This window comes from Lolium perenne, chromosome 5 (genome assembly GCF_019359855.2).
Source record: "Lolium perenne isolate Kyuss_39 chromosome 5, Kyuss_2.0, whole genome shotgun sequence".
Lineage (NCBI taxonomy): Eukaryota > Viridiplantae > Streptophyta > Magnoliopsida > Poales > Poaceae > Lolium > Lolium perenne.
Genome location: NC_067248.2, coordinates 224,632,369 through 224,647,930, shown reverse-complemented (window position 1 = coordinate 224,647,930; position 15,562 = coordinate 224,632,369). Strand labels below are relative to the sequence as shown.

Below are 15,562 nucleotides of genomic sequence, written 5' to 3'. Positions count from 1 at the left end.
ATTTGGCAAAGTTTTTTGTTGGCATTGTTGGATCGCGCAATGACATCAACCTGTTGCAGCGCTCTCCACTGTTTGCGAAACTTGTGTAAGGTCATACTCCACCATGCAACTATGAGATCAATGGAAACTCATATACTATGGGATACTATCTAGCCGATGGCATCGATCTCTAATGGGTGATATTTGTTAAAACAATCCAACACCTCTAGGTCAGACGAGTTGCTGCTTCACCGAGCACCAGGAGAGTTGTAGGAAAAATGTCGAGCGGATATTTGGTATGCTATAATCTCGATTTCCTATTGTTGGTACCCTGCTCTTACCTGGTCTCAAGACCAAATGTGTGAAAGGTGATGCATTCTTGTGTGATCTTACACAACATGATCATCGAGAGTGACCAGAAGATTCAAGCAAGTGATGTTAGTCCCTATGAGGTGCTTGCAGCTTTGCTGAATTGATGGTCATGCATGCCAAAACTTATGACTCAAATATTCGTGCTCAACTGCAGAATGATCTCTTAGATCATCTGTGAAGTCTCAAAGGAGAGTCAACTATTATCTAAAAGTCTTGATTTATTTGAACTTCTATTGTTATTTGTTCTATTTCCATTCAAAACAATATTGTAAAACATATTTATTCATGTTCCAGATGTTTGAATTGGTTCTATGTTAAATACTAGAATTTGCAATACAAAGAATTGAGAGGCATCTTTAGTGGAATAGGTTGGGAACAGGCGCTCCTCAAGCGCCACACCACACGACGATACTCCCCAAATGTACCTGAAACCTTGACGTCCATGAAACTTTTATATCTTAGAACGTCGAAATGTGAAGTAAATTGATCAGTGAATATTGTGAAATTACAGTTTGTATTGTCTCACGGTGCTCAGAGCAACTCTAACAGTTACTGAAAAAGGAGCCGGAACCGAAAAATTCCAGCGAGTTGACGAGCTCCGGCCGAAATAGGCCCAGAACAGAGTCCGAACTTGCGGCATGGCCCGTAGACAGAGTTCGGGGATCCGAGAAACTCGGCGGCGCCCCGTATTAAAACGTGCTATGGAGGGGAGTTCGGTTTCCAAACCCTACTCCCCTCCGCCGCTGCCACTCGCTCCGCCGCCACCAACCACCTCTCCGGCGAGCAATCCAGCGCGTAGAAGCGACGCTTTGCCCCAGCTCCGCGATGCCATGGCTTCGCGTGGTATCTCCGCACGGGGCGGCGCAGGATTGGGCGGCGGGGACTCGTCGCCGTGGCCCCTCGTGTTCCGCACGAAGGCGGAACGACGCAAGTTCAACTGGTCGGAGGGCGCGCGCAAGTGCAACGCCCGCCGGTGGACGAACTGGGGGTTTGAGCCGCCCATCGCGCCCGCTTGTCTATGACAGCTCCGAGGAGGAGGAGCTCGTTACCGCGCGCGAACCGACGTTCTCCACGGGAGACTACATGCACGGCTCCGACGAGGAGGACGCCATGATCGCGCATGTGTCGACGATCACGGAGGCGGAGGCCCGCGCTCGCTTCCGTCAGGATGAGAGCGACGCCGTCCGCCAAGTGCGGGAGTACGAGGCGGCACGCTGGGAGGAGCGCGTCCGCCGCATCAAGCTCGAGATAGTCGAGCTTGACTTCGAGTAGGAGATCTCTTCACCGTCCTCCGCCTCGACGCTGAAGCTCCGCCACCACCGGCATCGCCGCGCGCAGAGGCCATTTGGGACTCATTTTGATCGGAATCATCTCAGATATCTAATTTAGGTTTGTACTTTATATTTTGTAAATTTTGATGCTCAATCGGAGTATCAAACTATCATCTATATATGATCATCGACAAATTCTGTCGCAACATTTCAATTGCGATTGTTCAGTTTGTCTTTTATTGGGTTGTGTTCTGCACCAGCTGCGAAATCATCGTAAGCCACGTTTTCGAGACATCATGGAATACAGGTTTTTTCGGTTTCGAATTTTTCGATTATTCTTACTGCCTTACTGGTCACTGGTGTATCCTGAATCACCTGTAGCTTGAACACGAAGTGCGCACACGTCGCGACTGAAATAGGCTTCACACGTGTCTGATCATCGCCATGGTTGCTGCCAGCCGGCCACTTATATGAGGGCCGCCAGTTGCAAGAAAGCGGGCGTCACCGTCTCTTTTGATCTGAACGAACACCTGTGAGGCGATGACGATTTGACATTTTGACTCGGTGCTGTCCTCCTACGATAATAAGAAGTGAACATTTCGAGTGGTGAGGTAGTTGTGAACGTGTATGAAACATCGATGTCTCTGAACCTTGACAGGTCAAGCAAACAGATCAACCAAAATTGTGAATTTACGGTTTTTATTGCCTCCTGGTATTTACATACACAGTATCAGAATTCAGAAACAGAGAGCAAGCAAAAATAAGTAGCGCCCAATGCTCTGCTCCTACTTTTCTCCGTCGGCGAGGCCTTCGCAGATCCTCTCGACGACCTCCATCCCCTTGGCCGCGTTCTGCACGAAGCTCTCCGCGCACCGCCGCTCCACCATCTCGGCCACCGTGGCCGACACGGCGGCCAGCGGCGCGCACCGGATGCGCGTCTCCTGCGTGAACACCGTCCAGTCGTCCGGCCGGTCCGGGTGCGGCGCGTAGCTGCACACTTCCTCCACGTCCACGAGCCGCCGGAAGGTGGCGTTGCGGTAGACCACGCGCATGGCGCGCGCGGCCGCGTCCACGGAGGTGCGCTCCACGCAGAGCACGAGGTCGCCGGCGCCCGCGCTGGCGACGAGGCCGCGGACGAGGAGCGGGAGCGGAGGGGGCCGGCCCGCGATGACGCGCACGGCGTGGAGGCGCCCGGCGCGCGGGTCGACGTCGCGGGAGAGCGTCTCCACGTCGAGGATGTGGGAGAGCGGCGCCTCGCGCGCCGCCGGGTCCGTGAACTTGCGCCACGCCGCTGCGGTGACGCGGTGCCAGGGGTGGCGGTACACGTGCTCCTGCGTGTACGAGACCACCATTGCGATGCCGCGACGAGCTCCGAGGATGCGATTGCCCGGTGAGAATGAGAAATGAAGAGCGACGGGGACGGAGCCGTGGGGGATCTGGGACAGCTGTAGCTGCAAGCAAGGGAAAGAGTAGGAATCAGATCATGAGAGGAATATTCGCACCATTTAGAGCAAGTACAACAATGCTGTGTCAGCTGGCTATAGCAACTAAGAAGGCATTAAAATATTATGTGGAAGAGAGAGGAGGGAGGAAAGAGAGCCCAGCGGGCGCTTGCGGTAGCCCGGCGGTAGCACAGCAAACAAGGAAAAAAGACACTGCATGCAACCTAGGCCCAATAGTATGCATGCTTATAATAAAAAAACTTCTAATTAAAGCCTACCTAAGAGTCAGCTAATAGTTAGACTATTGTATAGATGGGCTATATGATGACTTTATGTGACCTGGCATGGCACTATAGCCAGCAGCGGGCGTTGCTATTAATCTTGCTCTTATCGGCGGGGAAACATTGTGTTCACACCAAGGTTTAAAATAGCGTGCTAAATGAAATAGCGTCGGCCTTCTTCAAATGCTATGGACGCTATATCGTGGTAATTGCGTGCTATAATATAAATAGCGTTTTGAAAAAAAAATCAAATATAGTCGAAAAATAAAGGATTTCGCTAAAAAGGTTGGATATTTAGTCCAAAAATGACTGAGTCATACATACACAACCACATACAACGAATAGATCTCCAATTTTTCAGAAGGCTAACATCAGTATTCCACAAGGCAACAACATAGTATAAATTATTTATTAAGAATCATCAGCATTAGCGATATTAAGTTCTATTCTAGAAGAGGAACCAACATATTGCAGTTCATCACCACGAAAAAGTGAAAGCAACTTAGATTGAAAAAATAGCGCGCTAACGCTATGAAGTTTTAGCACGATATATCATGCTATTTCACAAATAGCACCATAGCGAGCAAAAATACTAAAATTTAGCGTAGACCCTCCAAATATGCTATTGCGTGGTATTAACGGAGAAATAGCGCGCTATTTTAAACCTTGGTTCACACGATCCCATCAAACCTGGCCAATGCATATTCATACACCGCTATTAATATCCACGGGCATGTTTCATTTACCTTTACTATTATATTGGAGTTGGTCGTAGGCCGTACAACGCGTTTGGTGAAGAAAATTCAGAGCATCTGGACCGTTCAATCTAATCTCATGTCTTTGCTTCGTTCGATCTTTTTCAAGTTATAAGTCGCCCCTCCACTTTCTTTTCCCTTTGTTGCGCTAATTATGTATCAAATTGGAATCAATAGAAATTAATTAGAAAATCCTTCCTCACCGCATATGTTGCTAAAAAACAAATCTCAGCATTCCAAACGTTGATGCTCCTGTCCCTTTCGATCCAATCGGGCCGCCGCCTCGTCTACCCCTGCCTCCCCCCGCCGGCCAGTCCTCCAACGGGACAGGCGGCCACTAGGGCCGGTAGGGATTTCCACGGTGATGGCCGCAGCCGACGGAAGGGACATGGGCGAGAAGCAAAGTTTTCCACATCCATGCGCTGGTCAGGTGGTGCCGCTTTCCCTTCTTGTATGGAGGAGATCAAGTGGTCGCCGCCGACACACCCTTTTCCCCGTTCGAGACGCCTACACCGTCTTGGTTTGCAAGTTTTACCTTGGTGGTCGCTGATAGACGGTGGCGCAGACGTTGTCCAATATCGAGCAGGGCAAGGTACGTCATTTAGTCCATCTCAGTATTCCATAATCTCATCGAGATTTCCGTGGTCCTAGGTCTACCTGAAGAAGATCGCCAAGACTCGAGCGTCGGCGGCCGCCAGCGAGCCTTCCCCTCGAGCCACCCTGTCCGTGTCATCGACCAGGCCATGCTGCTTATTCGTCAATTCGCCGGCGAAGGCCAGCAAGCAGCCTCGTGGTATATCTACGCTTACACCTCCATGTTCGATCTTCCGTATCTTCAATCAAGTTCTTGTTTTTCTCATCCATTACCATAGGTATTTGCCATTTGTTTCTCTGATTTCACCGGAGTTGATTGTTGCATGAAGCCAATAAGGGCATCCTCACTGCCAGCGCCCCATTCCGCTCCTCGTCGACGGACGGGACCTGCTACAGTTTGCCACATCGCTAATGAGGCCGTCCGCGATGATCAAGGCGGGCGTACTGGTAATTAAACCTTTTCACTTTGCCAGTTCTGCCGTTCCTCGCTATCCCTGTAATTAGGCATTTTGGTAAGTTATTTGCATAATGAAAGTCTGGTTCTACAGGAGCGCGGGTGCAAGGTTGCCTGGTGTGGGCGGAGGTGGCTTCGGCTCATCGGCGGCATGTGTGGGCGTTGAGGTGATAGTGAGAGTGGCATACTCATGCGGTGCCAAGAAGAAGGTCTGCTCCAACCACTCGTCCATGAGCTTGATCGCCCCAAAATTTCCTGCATTTTAGTCCTGAATCTAGGACAATTGCAACTGCATTGTGTTTGGTAAGGTACTGTATAACTGTAATAGTCATACCTTACATGTCCTGAAATAATCGTACTAATAAGAATCTAGATGTTTTGAACACAGACCAGCAAAGCTAATGTTTCTTGTCCACCACAATTTTCTACCTGTGGAAGGAATCTTATTAAGGCATTACTGATCCCAATCATAGGACTGTAAGTGCCAATTCACTATTATGCAGAAAAGTGCTTTTTTTTAGGTGAAATGACTTTATTTGCGTCACAGTTTCAATGAATTTTATCTCTTTTATATAGAGGGTAACAATTTTAGAAATATTAGAAGATGAATTGTTCAAAAAGGACAATAAACCACCAGAATTTAAATTTGAGCAAAGTGAAGATATGAGCTTTGAAGTTGTCGATGCTGCATTCAATATTTCTACAGTCTGAATGTCATTTCCTGGTATGCAATCTGTTGCCCCCAAAATTTTATTATTTGAAAGGTCACTTATTATATTATATTTTCTTTTAAATTTCGTAGGAATGCATGAATGCATATGTTTTTATTTCAAGGTCGCAGGGATTCAAAACGTTGAAAATTTGTTTCAGTAAGAGATGATGGTAGGTTCATAGAACTGCCAATATAGGTGTACAAATCACTGATCATAGTTAAATTTGCCGTTACTTCTAAATATATTCATTGCACCAGCCATCATATATGAAAATAAAAAATAATTAAGTTTGTTTGAAAATGTCACTGACGTTGTGAACTCAAGTTGTTGTTTTATGAGGGTGCATCTTATAAGACTTATTAAAAAGCACTCTTGGCGATATACTTTATTCCTTACTAAGGAGTAGTTTGGACTTGTTTACTTACTCTCCAGTTTTGTTAAAATAATATTCGTGATGCCTTCCTAATTCCTACTACCTTTGAAGAAATTGTGTCTGTAGTTCTAAATATGAAACTGTTAATATCATCAATAGTTTTACCATCTTATAATTCACTAGAAACTTTTCAAACAGATTGCATCCAAGACAAACAGTAGTGTCACCGATGGAACCACAACAACGACTATTTTGGCCTAGAAATCATGAGCCTTGGGTTATTGGCTGTTGCCAACGGTGCTAACCCAGTTGCTCTGAGACAGGGCATTGACAAATTTATCCATGAAGTGATTGTGATCTTGAAGACTAAATGCACCCCTGTGAGTACAAAGTAGGACATAAAAGGTAATCTTCATCTCCTGGAAAGTCGCTGATGTTGGATGAAAAAATGCCAAAGAATAGTAATGAATAAGCCACTACTGGTTTTTGTCCCCAGATGTTGTTACCAAATTTTCTGCATGTTTCCTCCGGGTTTTGTTCCCAGATGTGTATAAGGCGTAGTCGCCTGTTTGTAATTTTTGCTCCTGGTTGGTTTTCTTGGTTCCTGTAAAACCTAAGCCCCTCTGGTGTTTTGTTTCTCTCCTTCTAATACAACACATGTAGCTCTCCTGCATAGTTCAAAAAAAAATCTGCATGTAAGCTGATGTAATTCAAAAAACTCAGAATAATATAATGCAGATGAAATTATCTTTTTTTTTGTTGTTGTTCCCAAATTCTAGCACCCGGTAGAGCCACCATAATTTTATTACAACAACTATTTAACAACACTTTTGATTCTTTACAATTCTACTTTTCCATGAAGATGTAAATAGCTTAGGTTTGTGATATAGTATATCCTAAGGCTGGTTCAGGCAAGAGGGTCACCGCCAAGTCCACACTTCGGTGTATAGAGTTTAAACCATTGATATGATTGTCATTGTTTTCTTAGAATAGTTAGTGTTTCATTCATATGCAAAGTGACATACCAACTCCAGTATAATAGTATAGAAGAAATTGTAAAATCTGGTACAAAGGTCTTGCAATGAGACCATAAGACTAATGGCCAAATAGATACATAGAAGAAAGAGCCGACTTGAAGGGGCGGAAGATAACAAAATTAACACCACAGACATATCGAAGGGGCATCCTTGATTTCTGGCATAAAATACTTTTTACCAAATACATTTTAAGCAAAGTGCACTATTTATTTTGATGGAGCATTATTTAGTATGAAAGAAATTAAACCGTAGCAACGCACGGGCATTCAACTAGTAATAGGAGTATAACAATTTACAAAGTGCCCAAAATAAGTAAAAAAGATAAAAAATAGCTCTATCTAACAATGGCGCACACCATGACTGCCTACTTCTCATCGTCGTCGTCAGCGAGGTTGATGAAGACCAGAGGCGCCCAAGGCCACGAGCAATCTAGAGGCTGATGAGTCGCCGGAGGTGGTATTAGTGCGGGAGGAATCGCCGGAGGGGTCGGTGGCCTCCCTTGGGCTAGCTCCGAGGCCCGCAGTTGTACGGCGAGGCCATCCCACTGGAGCCGGTTGAGCTCGCTCTGTGCGATGGCCATTTCGACCGCCTCCTCCTCCATGAGGTTTGGCAGTTGGAGTTCATCCTCCTCCTCCAAGGCGCTCTCCCCGTCATCGTCGAAGTGGGCGCAACACTCCCCGTTGAAAAAAATCGACGTCTCCTAGCTAACCCACGCGGCGGCGCATGTCGAACTCCCGGATACCAAAGGTGGACCAGTTGTACGAGTCGAGGGAGAAGACCAGATCATCGCGTAGATCCGGCGGGAGGATGAAATCGATGGCGGCGGATCTCGTACTGCCGTTGGTGCCCCTCGTACGGCACTAGAGACCCAGGAACATGCCCTGGTGGTTGAGGTATCAACCCCCGTTCGATAGGCCCGTATCTTGGCAATGTCCCCTGCTTTCCAACTGGTATGATATGAGACTCTCTCTCACACGCCTGAATGCTGGTGACGACAGATTATCATTGCTACCGTTGTTTTTTCCGGTTAACTTTACTCGGTCTTTTGTGGTGTTCATGTTCGAGTTGTATATGTCTTGCAATTTGATATGATGTGGGGTAGCCGAAGCAAGTGTTTCGTGTCGCTGAGTACTTTTAGCATAAGTCAGAATAAATGGATGACACCTGTTTATACTAAATACTTTTACCTCCTAATAACTAACTATTACTAAATTGTAAGTTATTTTTTAGTCGACACAACTTGTACAATAGAATATTAACTAAAAAACATTAGCAAAATAATTATGTTGGTAACAGTAATATTCAAAGTTTATTGTTACAAAACTAAAAATAAATCATTAGAAATACATCCATGCTAAAGCAGAATTCTATTTCATAGTGGAATTCATGTTATGCCCTCAAATCTTAGTTTATAACATTTGCCTGAAATTGTTTTTTCGAAACCTAATTTTTTTTATAAGATCTCTTCCATCTACGAAATAATTTATGACACACTGTTAGATATATTATAGTGTGTAGATATGTGTTTTTTGCGTGTTTGAAGTTTTATAAATATCTTCACAAAGGGTTTTATGATGAATGGGTGTAAAAATATCTTAATTCGGGTTTGTAGAATATGATTGGCTTGCTTAGTTTTTTTACTTGAAGTCATTAGACTAAACTCAGATCATCGTTCCAAATTTTGTAATGTCATTAAATTTATGAGCACAATAATTAATAAGCATTGAAATGATCCAGAAAATTAGCTCTTAGACTGAATAATGAATGTAAACAAAATTAAAGAGAATGTTTTTTTGGTCGACCTACTCTGATTGGTTTGGGAGTTTCCTTAGGCTTTATCCATGGGCTCGAGCCTATTGGAATGGTAGCACCTTTTTTGTCGACTGTATTTGATATGGCTGGATGCTTCTAGGTTGCCGGATCTATGCCTTTTTAGGATTCTTTCTTCTTCTATCTTTGCTTCTCTGGTTGAAGCTGGAGGTGGAGGAGATGGGCGCTGCTCCTCTCAATAAGGTTGTGGTGCTGGGGGCGCTGCTCCTCTCAATAAGTGTTTTTTTTTTTAAAAATAGAAGGCCACTTGGCTCGGCTTTATAGATAAAGCCCTCCTAGCAAACGGTACATAATAGTTATACAACCCACACACGCACAACTAGCGCAAAGGCGCTACCAAGTTTGACCTAGCCCAGGTCCAGGAGAAACACTAAAAGAGAGATACAAAGATGATCAGAACAACACAAAGGCACACTCAACCAATGTAGATAGAACGCAAAGTAAGTCCATGGTCGAGCCGCCGCCAGGGTTCTCCGCTACTCAGCTCGTAGTCTCGCGTAGAGTCTCCTGACGTCGTCCACCGCCACGTCCAGCATCGTCCGGTCCCTCTGTCTGATCAGAACCCTACAACACTACATATGGATCAACATTTGATAAAAAACATCAGCTGGGTTTTCGGTCATCTTTCCTTCAATGGTTAGTTTGTTGCGTGTAGTCCACAAGGTCCAACATTAAGCTGCGAACGTAAACCAAACTAGCCTACGACGGAGCCATAAAGGGCCTAGGCGATTGCAATGAACTCCCCCAGCCCGGCGGGGTTCAATGGAGGAGTTCCCTAACTCCAGCCCACATCAATTTGACGATGGGACAGGAGAAGAAGATGTGATTACAATCTTCCACGACAAAGTGCACACCTCTCAATAAGGTTGTGGTGCTGGGCCATGTCCTGTTAGAGATCTGGCATGCAGTGGCCTCCTCTGGCCGACCTTGGTGACGAGGGGAGAAGATGGCCAGGAAGAGTCGTATGGCTAAGGAATTCAGGGCTCATAGAGCTCTTGGGAAGAAGTCAGTATCCAGCTTTCTTTCATTGATATCACAATAACAAGCGAGGAAAGGACAGTCTTTCAAGAGAAGATAGGTCGCCCGTTTCTTCTCTGTAGGAGCAGGTTCATGGTGGAGATGTGTGGCTGCAGCTACTTTTTTTTTTGAAAGAGGCTGCAGCTACTTTCTGGACCGATGTTGGCGTCCATTCACTCTGGGCATTCGGGATTTTCCGAAATTTCGTTACGGGTAATTTGGGAAAAGGATAATCCGGGTTCCAAAATATGACACCTAAAATTTGCTCACAAAATTTAACACCCGACAATTCGGCTACCCGATAATTCGGGTTTGGGTTCGCAAAATCCTGAATCGCCCCCAAGTAGATGTTCAACAATGTTTCATGTTTCAGCGATTCAGCAGCTAGAAATAACAGCAACAAATAACACCATTTCCACTGCATTTTCGACAGGATAAATATCATAACACAATCAAACTTCAAAGTTGAAACAACAGGTAGCCTTCCATGCCTTGCCCCTGCATCCTATGGCTAAAGGGCAGCCACCTTCTAGGAGTTCAACCTCCATCTGGTTGAATGGAGAGAAGCCCATTGCCCAAGTCTGTGGAGAGGTCCCATCCCCCTATTCTCCGATGAGCACTTTAGACCGTGATGTTTGTATGCAATTTTCTCTCTCGATCTCCTTGACTTCATTGTACAAATGGAAACCAGAGCTGGTGCGTTGTCGTCAAAGAAACTTTGTACGGAGTATTACAGGAAGCGATCACTCATCAGTTCCATGTGGCAGGTGTGGACCGGTGGCTAGAAGAGAGTGAAGCCATCGTCGTAGGAGACGTGGCGTCCACGACGGCACGGCGGCGCCTCCTCGTCGCGCTCCTGGCAGCAGCTCCACCTCCCCTTCCAGTTGGCGCGGCCGGTGTTGGGCCGGTTGCCACGGTCGTTCCACCTGTAGACGATGACCCCGCTCTTGTCGCTCCACTCGCCGTCGATCCCCTGGTGTGGTGGTGACAGCGAAAACAACCCCTTCTCGCCTGCAACAGCACCAACATGCATCAGTATCCGCTCTCGGAAATGGGCCACATTTATATAGTACCATAAAGCTCCAACGCCTTCACGGAGGTGGCCGTCTACACGGGCCGGACGATCTTTCTATTTTCAAATGGAGACGAGCAGTCGATCCTAGCTGACGTCACTGGGCCTTGAGAAACCTGCGGTGCATTGCACGCATAGCCGCAGGTTCTGAAGATATTTTTCAACCAGTAGCGTGGTGCGTACCTGTGATGTGGCCATGGAAGGCGCATGCGGTAGGCGAGTTGTCCTCGTCAAGGTACAGGGCGCCACACCTCAGGCATCGCTTCCTCTCCTCCTTCTTGGGCCTGTCTTTCTCCGTCGTCGTTGCAGCGTCTCCCTCTCCCGTAGTTGCTCTGACCGGCCAGCAATTCGGCCGTCGGAAAGCCGTGGCACAAGCGCCGGGACGCGAAGGGCCGCGCTGTGGCAGGGGCAGCTTGGGGGTCAAGAGGAGGTTCGACGTGGTAGAGAAAATCGCCATGGCGTGAGGAGACGATGGGATTTGCACCTTCTGGTGTCACACCAAGACAGTGTAAGCAGTTTTTTTTTTTTGACACTTCGTTTAGGGAAGAGAGTCAGACGCGCGCGATCTCATCGTAGTATGTGGTTTGGGCTGGAGGCTTGTTCCTAAGTCCTAACCCATACGAAATTCAGGAAAACTAGAAGTCTGGCCCAACTCGCTGCGGTTCTCAGAGGCCACATCAAGGTTTTCATTCCTTATTAGCTCCTATAGTCTCCCTGTGCGCAAGCCCATCATCGGCCTCCTTCCCCCATTTTAACCACGGCAACCCTCCGTGTCGCTTGACAGGGCGACGACAATGTCGATGCGAGCAGAAGGAAGGCGCGACGTGGTCCTCCGTCACCTGCAATTTTAGTTAACACCTCACGCTGGGTTGGGTGGGAAGCAGACGAGAGAGCAGAGCAGTGCCTGCACCCATGCCAGTTTTTGCCTTGGCATCCTGTCCTCCGTCAGTGCCTGCTGCTGTTGTTCCACAGTTCACTTGGTCTCCACATTTACGGCTCAAACATAGCACTGCGATCGATCAGCTAGCGCCCTTCCAGGGACAGAATGTAACGTGGAATTTATGCCTCGGCTTGATCGATCGTGGGATCCCGGAGACAAGGGCGTTATAGCTCAGTCTAGGAGCAGCAGCAGGCCTCCGTATTCAGTTTATGCCTAGCTTTGCTTTGACGTTTGCGAGCGCGCCCATGCTAATCGAGAGCATCATTTCATGGAGCAGGGCATAAGATTCTGCATGTTGGGGGATGACCTCCGGTATGCCAAAGGTATGTCAAACCGGATGGTTTGAGCCATCAAGATACCGGTTTAATGTTTATACCGAAGATCGAAGCTAAGTGTTTGGCTAAGTAAAGCTAAGCTGGTACCCCCAAAAGGGGTATACCGGAACCGGGTAAAGAAGACACCGGGCAACCGGTAAGAAGAGCACGTCGGCAGGACTGGTCAAAGATTCTCTCCAGAGCTAGAGGACAAAGATGAGCTAAGCAAAGTAGCTTTAAACGAAGCCCTGACGCCAAAGTGGAGGATGACGCCCAAAGCAACCGGAGGATGTCAGCCTCCCTGATTAAAGAAGCCGGCGCCGCCATTTATGACTAAAGTAGCTTTGTAAAGTAGTTTGTGCAGTCAAAGATGCCATTACGATTTCTTGCCCCGTAAGCCACCTCTTCCCTATATAAGGAGAGGGGGCACCCCCGTTACGGGCACGATCTGATAGTGTAACGAGGCACCTTGTACCCAAAAACTTGTATCCTGTGGAGATCAATAAAGAGAAAGATCTAGAGCAGAGTTCTTCCTTGTGTTCTTCTTCTTGTATCGCTATCTTTGGTTGTGTTCTTGAGGAAAGTATCCGGAAGTTCGTCCAATCTAATCAAAAACCCTCCCCCGAATCCTCTAGCGCACATTCGGCGCCAACTTAAGCCATCCCATGGCATCTGCTCGTTCACCACGACGACAGTTGGCGCCCACCGTGGGGCCAGCAGCTGCGCTTGCTGGAGTTCATATTCGGGCGGGCCCCCACACCATCGACGGCGAGCGTGTCGTCACCGCGCTCGTCGACCGCGTCCTCGGCATGGACTTCATCAACGACAACACAGGCTACTTCGCCAGCGGCGGTAAGTACCCCAAGAAGAAGCACACCGTCGAGCTCGGGAGCTTCCGCGTCTACTACGGCACCGTCCCCGAGCGCCAGTGCCTCTCGCCGGTGCTGGTGGCTCCGGACCCCCCAAGATCTGCGCTTCCCAGCGGCCGCGCCGCCGGCAGCGTCGAGGTGCTGGTCGTTGGCGCAGGTGACGCCGACAAAGGAGCTGCGGCGGAAGGCGCTGGACCGACGAAGTCCACGCGCACGGCCAAGCCGCCGACCGAGCGTGACGAGGTGGTTGCGGGTGCCTCCGCGGTGCCACCGGAAACTCCACTTCAGGCGGCGATGAGCGTCCTCGCCACGCCCATCGCGCAGAACATCGACCCAGCAGCGGCTCAGGCGGAGCTGGAGGCGCAACGCCAGAAGCTGCTCGAGAACGGCAAGGAGATCATCCGGGCGCAGCGCGAGCTGAACCTAACCCTACGTGAGTACAACGCTACCCATGGCTTTGCTTCTGTTAGCGCTCATCCGGCTAGGCAACCGGAAAACAGGCTTAGAGCTCGCAATCTAGATCAGGATTTGTGCAAGGAGATTCTTACCGGAAAGAGTGCCTCTGCATCTGTGAGCATCATAGAGAAATCCAAGTACAGTAGCCCGGATAAAACCTTAAAAGCTGCTAGGGCTGCGGTAGAGCTATGTGAGTCGCTTACCGGAGATGCTTTGGCAAAACAGCAAGATCGTGTTAGGGAGTTGCTTGATATGATTGAGCAGCAAAATACTGAGCAACAGGCTAAGATAAACAAAGCTGCGGCATCAAAATCGGTGCGTTCCACAAAGAATGCCGGAAGCAAGTCCCATGGGCAGGCATCGTCCCCCCATCCGGACAAAAGAAAAGAAAAAGCGAATGCGCAGCAAATGACTGTGTACGATCCGGTGCTTGCCGGAAAACAGCAAACCGGTGCCGGAAAACAACAAGCCGGGCAGTACGAGGCCGGTAGAAAAAAATCAAGGGGCAGCAGGTGTCCATGCCGGAAACGGCTACGCTGCAAGAGATTATGCCGGCAGAGAAGGAAGTGGGCAAAATTTTCGCGCTGCAAGAGCAGCATACGTGGAAGAGGAAATGCCTCCGCCAAGGTACCGGCAGGCAAGAGCCGCGGTACCGGAAAGATATGAAGAGGTTGATTCAGGAGCTGAGAGAGTTGCAGCTTACCGGAATCCTTTGGGAGACCGGTTAGGCGAAAGATGCCTACCAGACCGGGATGCGAGGCACATGCTGGATAGGGTGTACTTATCTGAGATAGTGGAGGCGGAAGGTCCTCCAGGCCCCAAGTGTTTTGGCCCAAGGATCATGAAAGAGGAGCCACCGGTTCGCAATTTTACGTTGCCCCGTGACACTAAAACTTATGATGGCACCACCAAGCCGGAAGACTGGCTCGCGGATTACGTGACTGCGGTATATGTTGCCGGTGGCGGAGGAACCGTCACTGGTGGAGGAAATCGGCGCTGGGCCGTAAGAATTGTACCATCTTTCCTGGTAGGACCAGCGCGCATCTGGCTAAACAATTTGCCGGCGGGAAGTATAAATGGCTGGCTGGACTTTGAGGAAGCTTTTGTAAGCAACTTCAGTAGTACCTACCGGAGGCCAAACAGGCCGCAACAGCTCGCTCTATGCGTGCAGCGCGCCAATGAAACAGATCGAGATTACCTAACCCGGTGGAACTCCACAAGAAACTCCTGTGAAGGGGTAATCGAGGCACAAGCCATTGCTTGGTTTTGCAACGGGTGCAGAAGAGGTTCGCCTTTGTGGCAAAAGCTACAGAGAAACATGCCGACAACTTTGGCAGAAATGATACGTGTGGCAGATAGCTACGCATTGGGAGACCCAATGCAACCGGCAGTACAAGCTGAGCCGGAACAAACAAACCAGCCTCACCAACGCCAAGAACAATACCGGGATAACAGGCAAAACAAACGAAGGGAAGAGTTTCCGGATCGAAGGTACGGTCCACAGCAACTAGCCGCGGTGCAGGATAATTCTGGCGCCAGCGGGAGCCAAAGGCAGAAAACCGGATCGCAGCCATGGGCGGGTCCAAAGAAACAGTGGGTTGAAAAGAAGCCGTGGCAAAATGATGAAAGGTATACCATGGAATCCGCTATGGATCAGCCATGCCGGTGGCACACACCAAACCCCGGAAGGCTGGCAAACCATTTGACAAAAGATTGTACTTGGACCAAAAGGTTGATGGGCCAAGGCACAGCAAAAGATGCCGAGAAACTACCACAACCACCCCCGCTTACCG

The 15,562-nt window shown here is 48.5% G+C and overlaps 2 protein-coding genes across 2 annotated transcripts; both read right to left on the bottom strand.

The window, feature by feature from the left end:
• Window positions 1–2,304: 2,304 nt before the first annotated feature.
• On the bottom strand, window positions 2,305–3,158 carry LOC127302075 (uncharacterized). The gene has a single exon (XM_051332422.2). It carries the CDS (start codon window positions 2,972–2,974, stop codon window positions 2,408–2,410), a length of 567 nt encoding a protein of 188 aa, XP_051188382.1. The 5' UTR covers window positions 2,975–3,158; the 3' UTR covers window positions 2,305–2,407.
• Window positions 3,159–10,516: 7,358 nt separating this feature from the next.
• On the bottom strand, window positions 10,517–12,372 carry LOC127298257 (uncharacterized). The gene is made up of 2 exons (XM_051328164.2): window positions 11,374–12,372; window positions 10,517–11,129 (listed from the first exon to the last, which is right to left on the bottom strand). Exons 1-2 carry the CDS (start codon window positions 11,645–11,647, stop codon window positions 10,900–10,902), a joined length of 504 nt encoding a protein of 167 aa, XP_051184124.1. The 5' UTR covers window positions 11,648–12,372; the 3' UTR covers window positions 10,517–10,899.
• Between the last annotated feature and the right edge of the window lie 3,190 nt (window positions 12,373–15,562).

Excerpts from the sequence above, each read along its gene's own strand:
- LOC127302075 (XM_051332422.2), bottom strand. The coding sequence starts at position 2,974 with ATGGTGGTCTCGTACACGCAGGAGCACGTGTACCGCCACCCCTGGCAC.
- LOC127298257 (XM_051328164.2), bottom strand. The coding sequence starts at position 11,647 with ATGGCGATTTTCTCTACCACGTCGAACCTCCTCTTGACCCCCAAGCTG. Across the intron at positions 11,130-11,373 it reads CTTCCATGGCCACATCACAG|GCGAGAAGGGGTTGTTTTCG; the intron begins GTACGCACCACG and ends GTGCTGTTGCAG.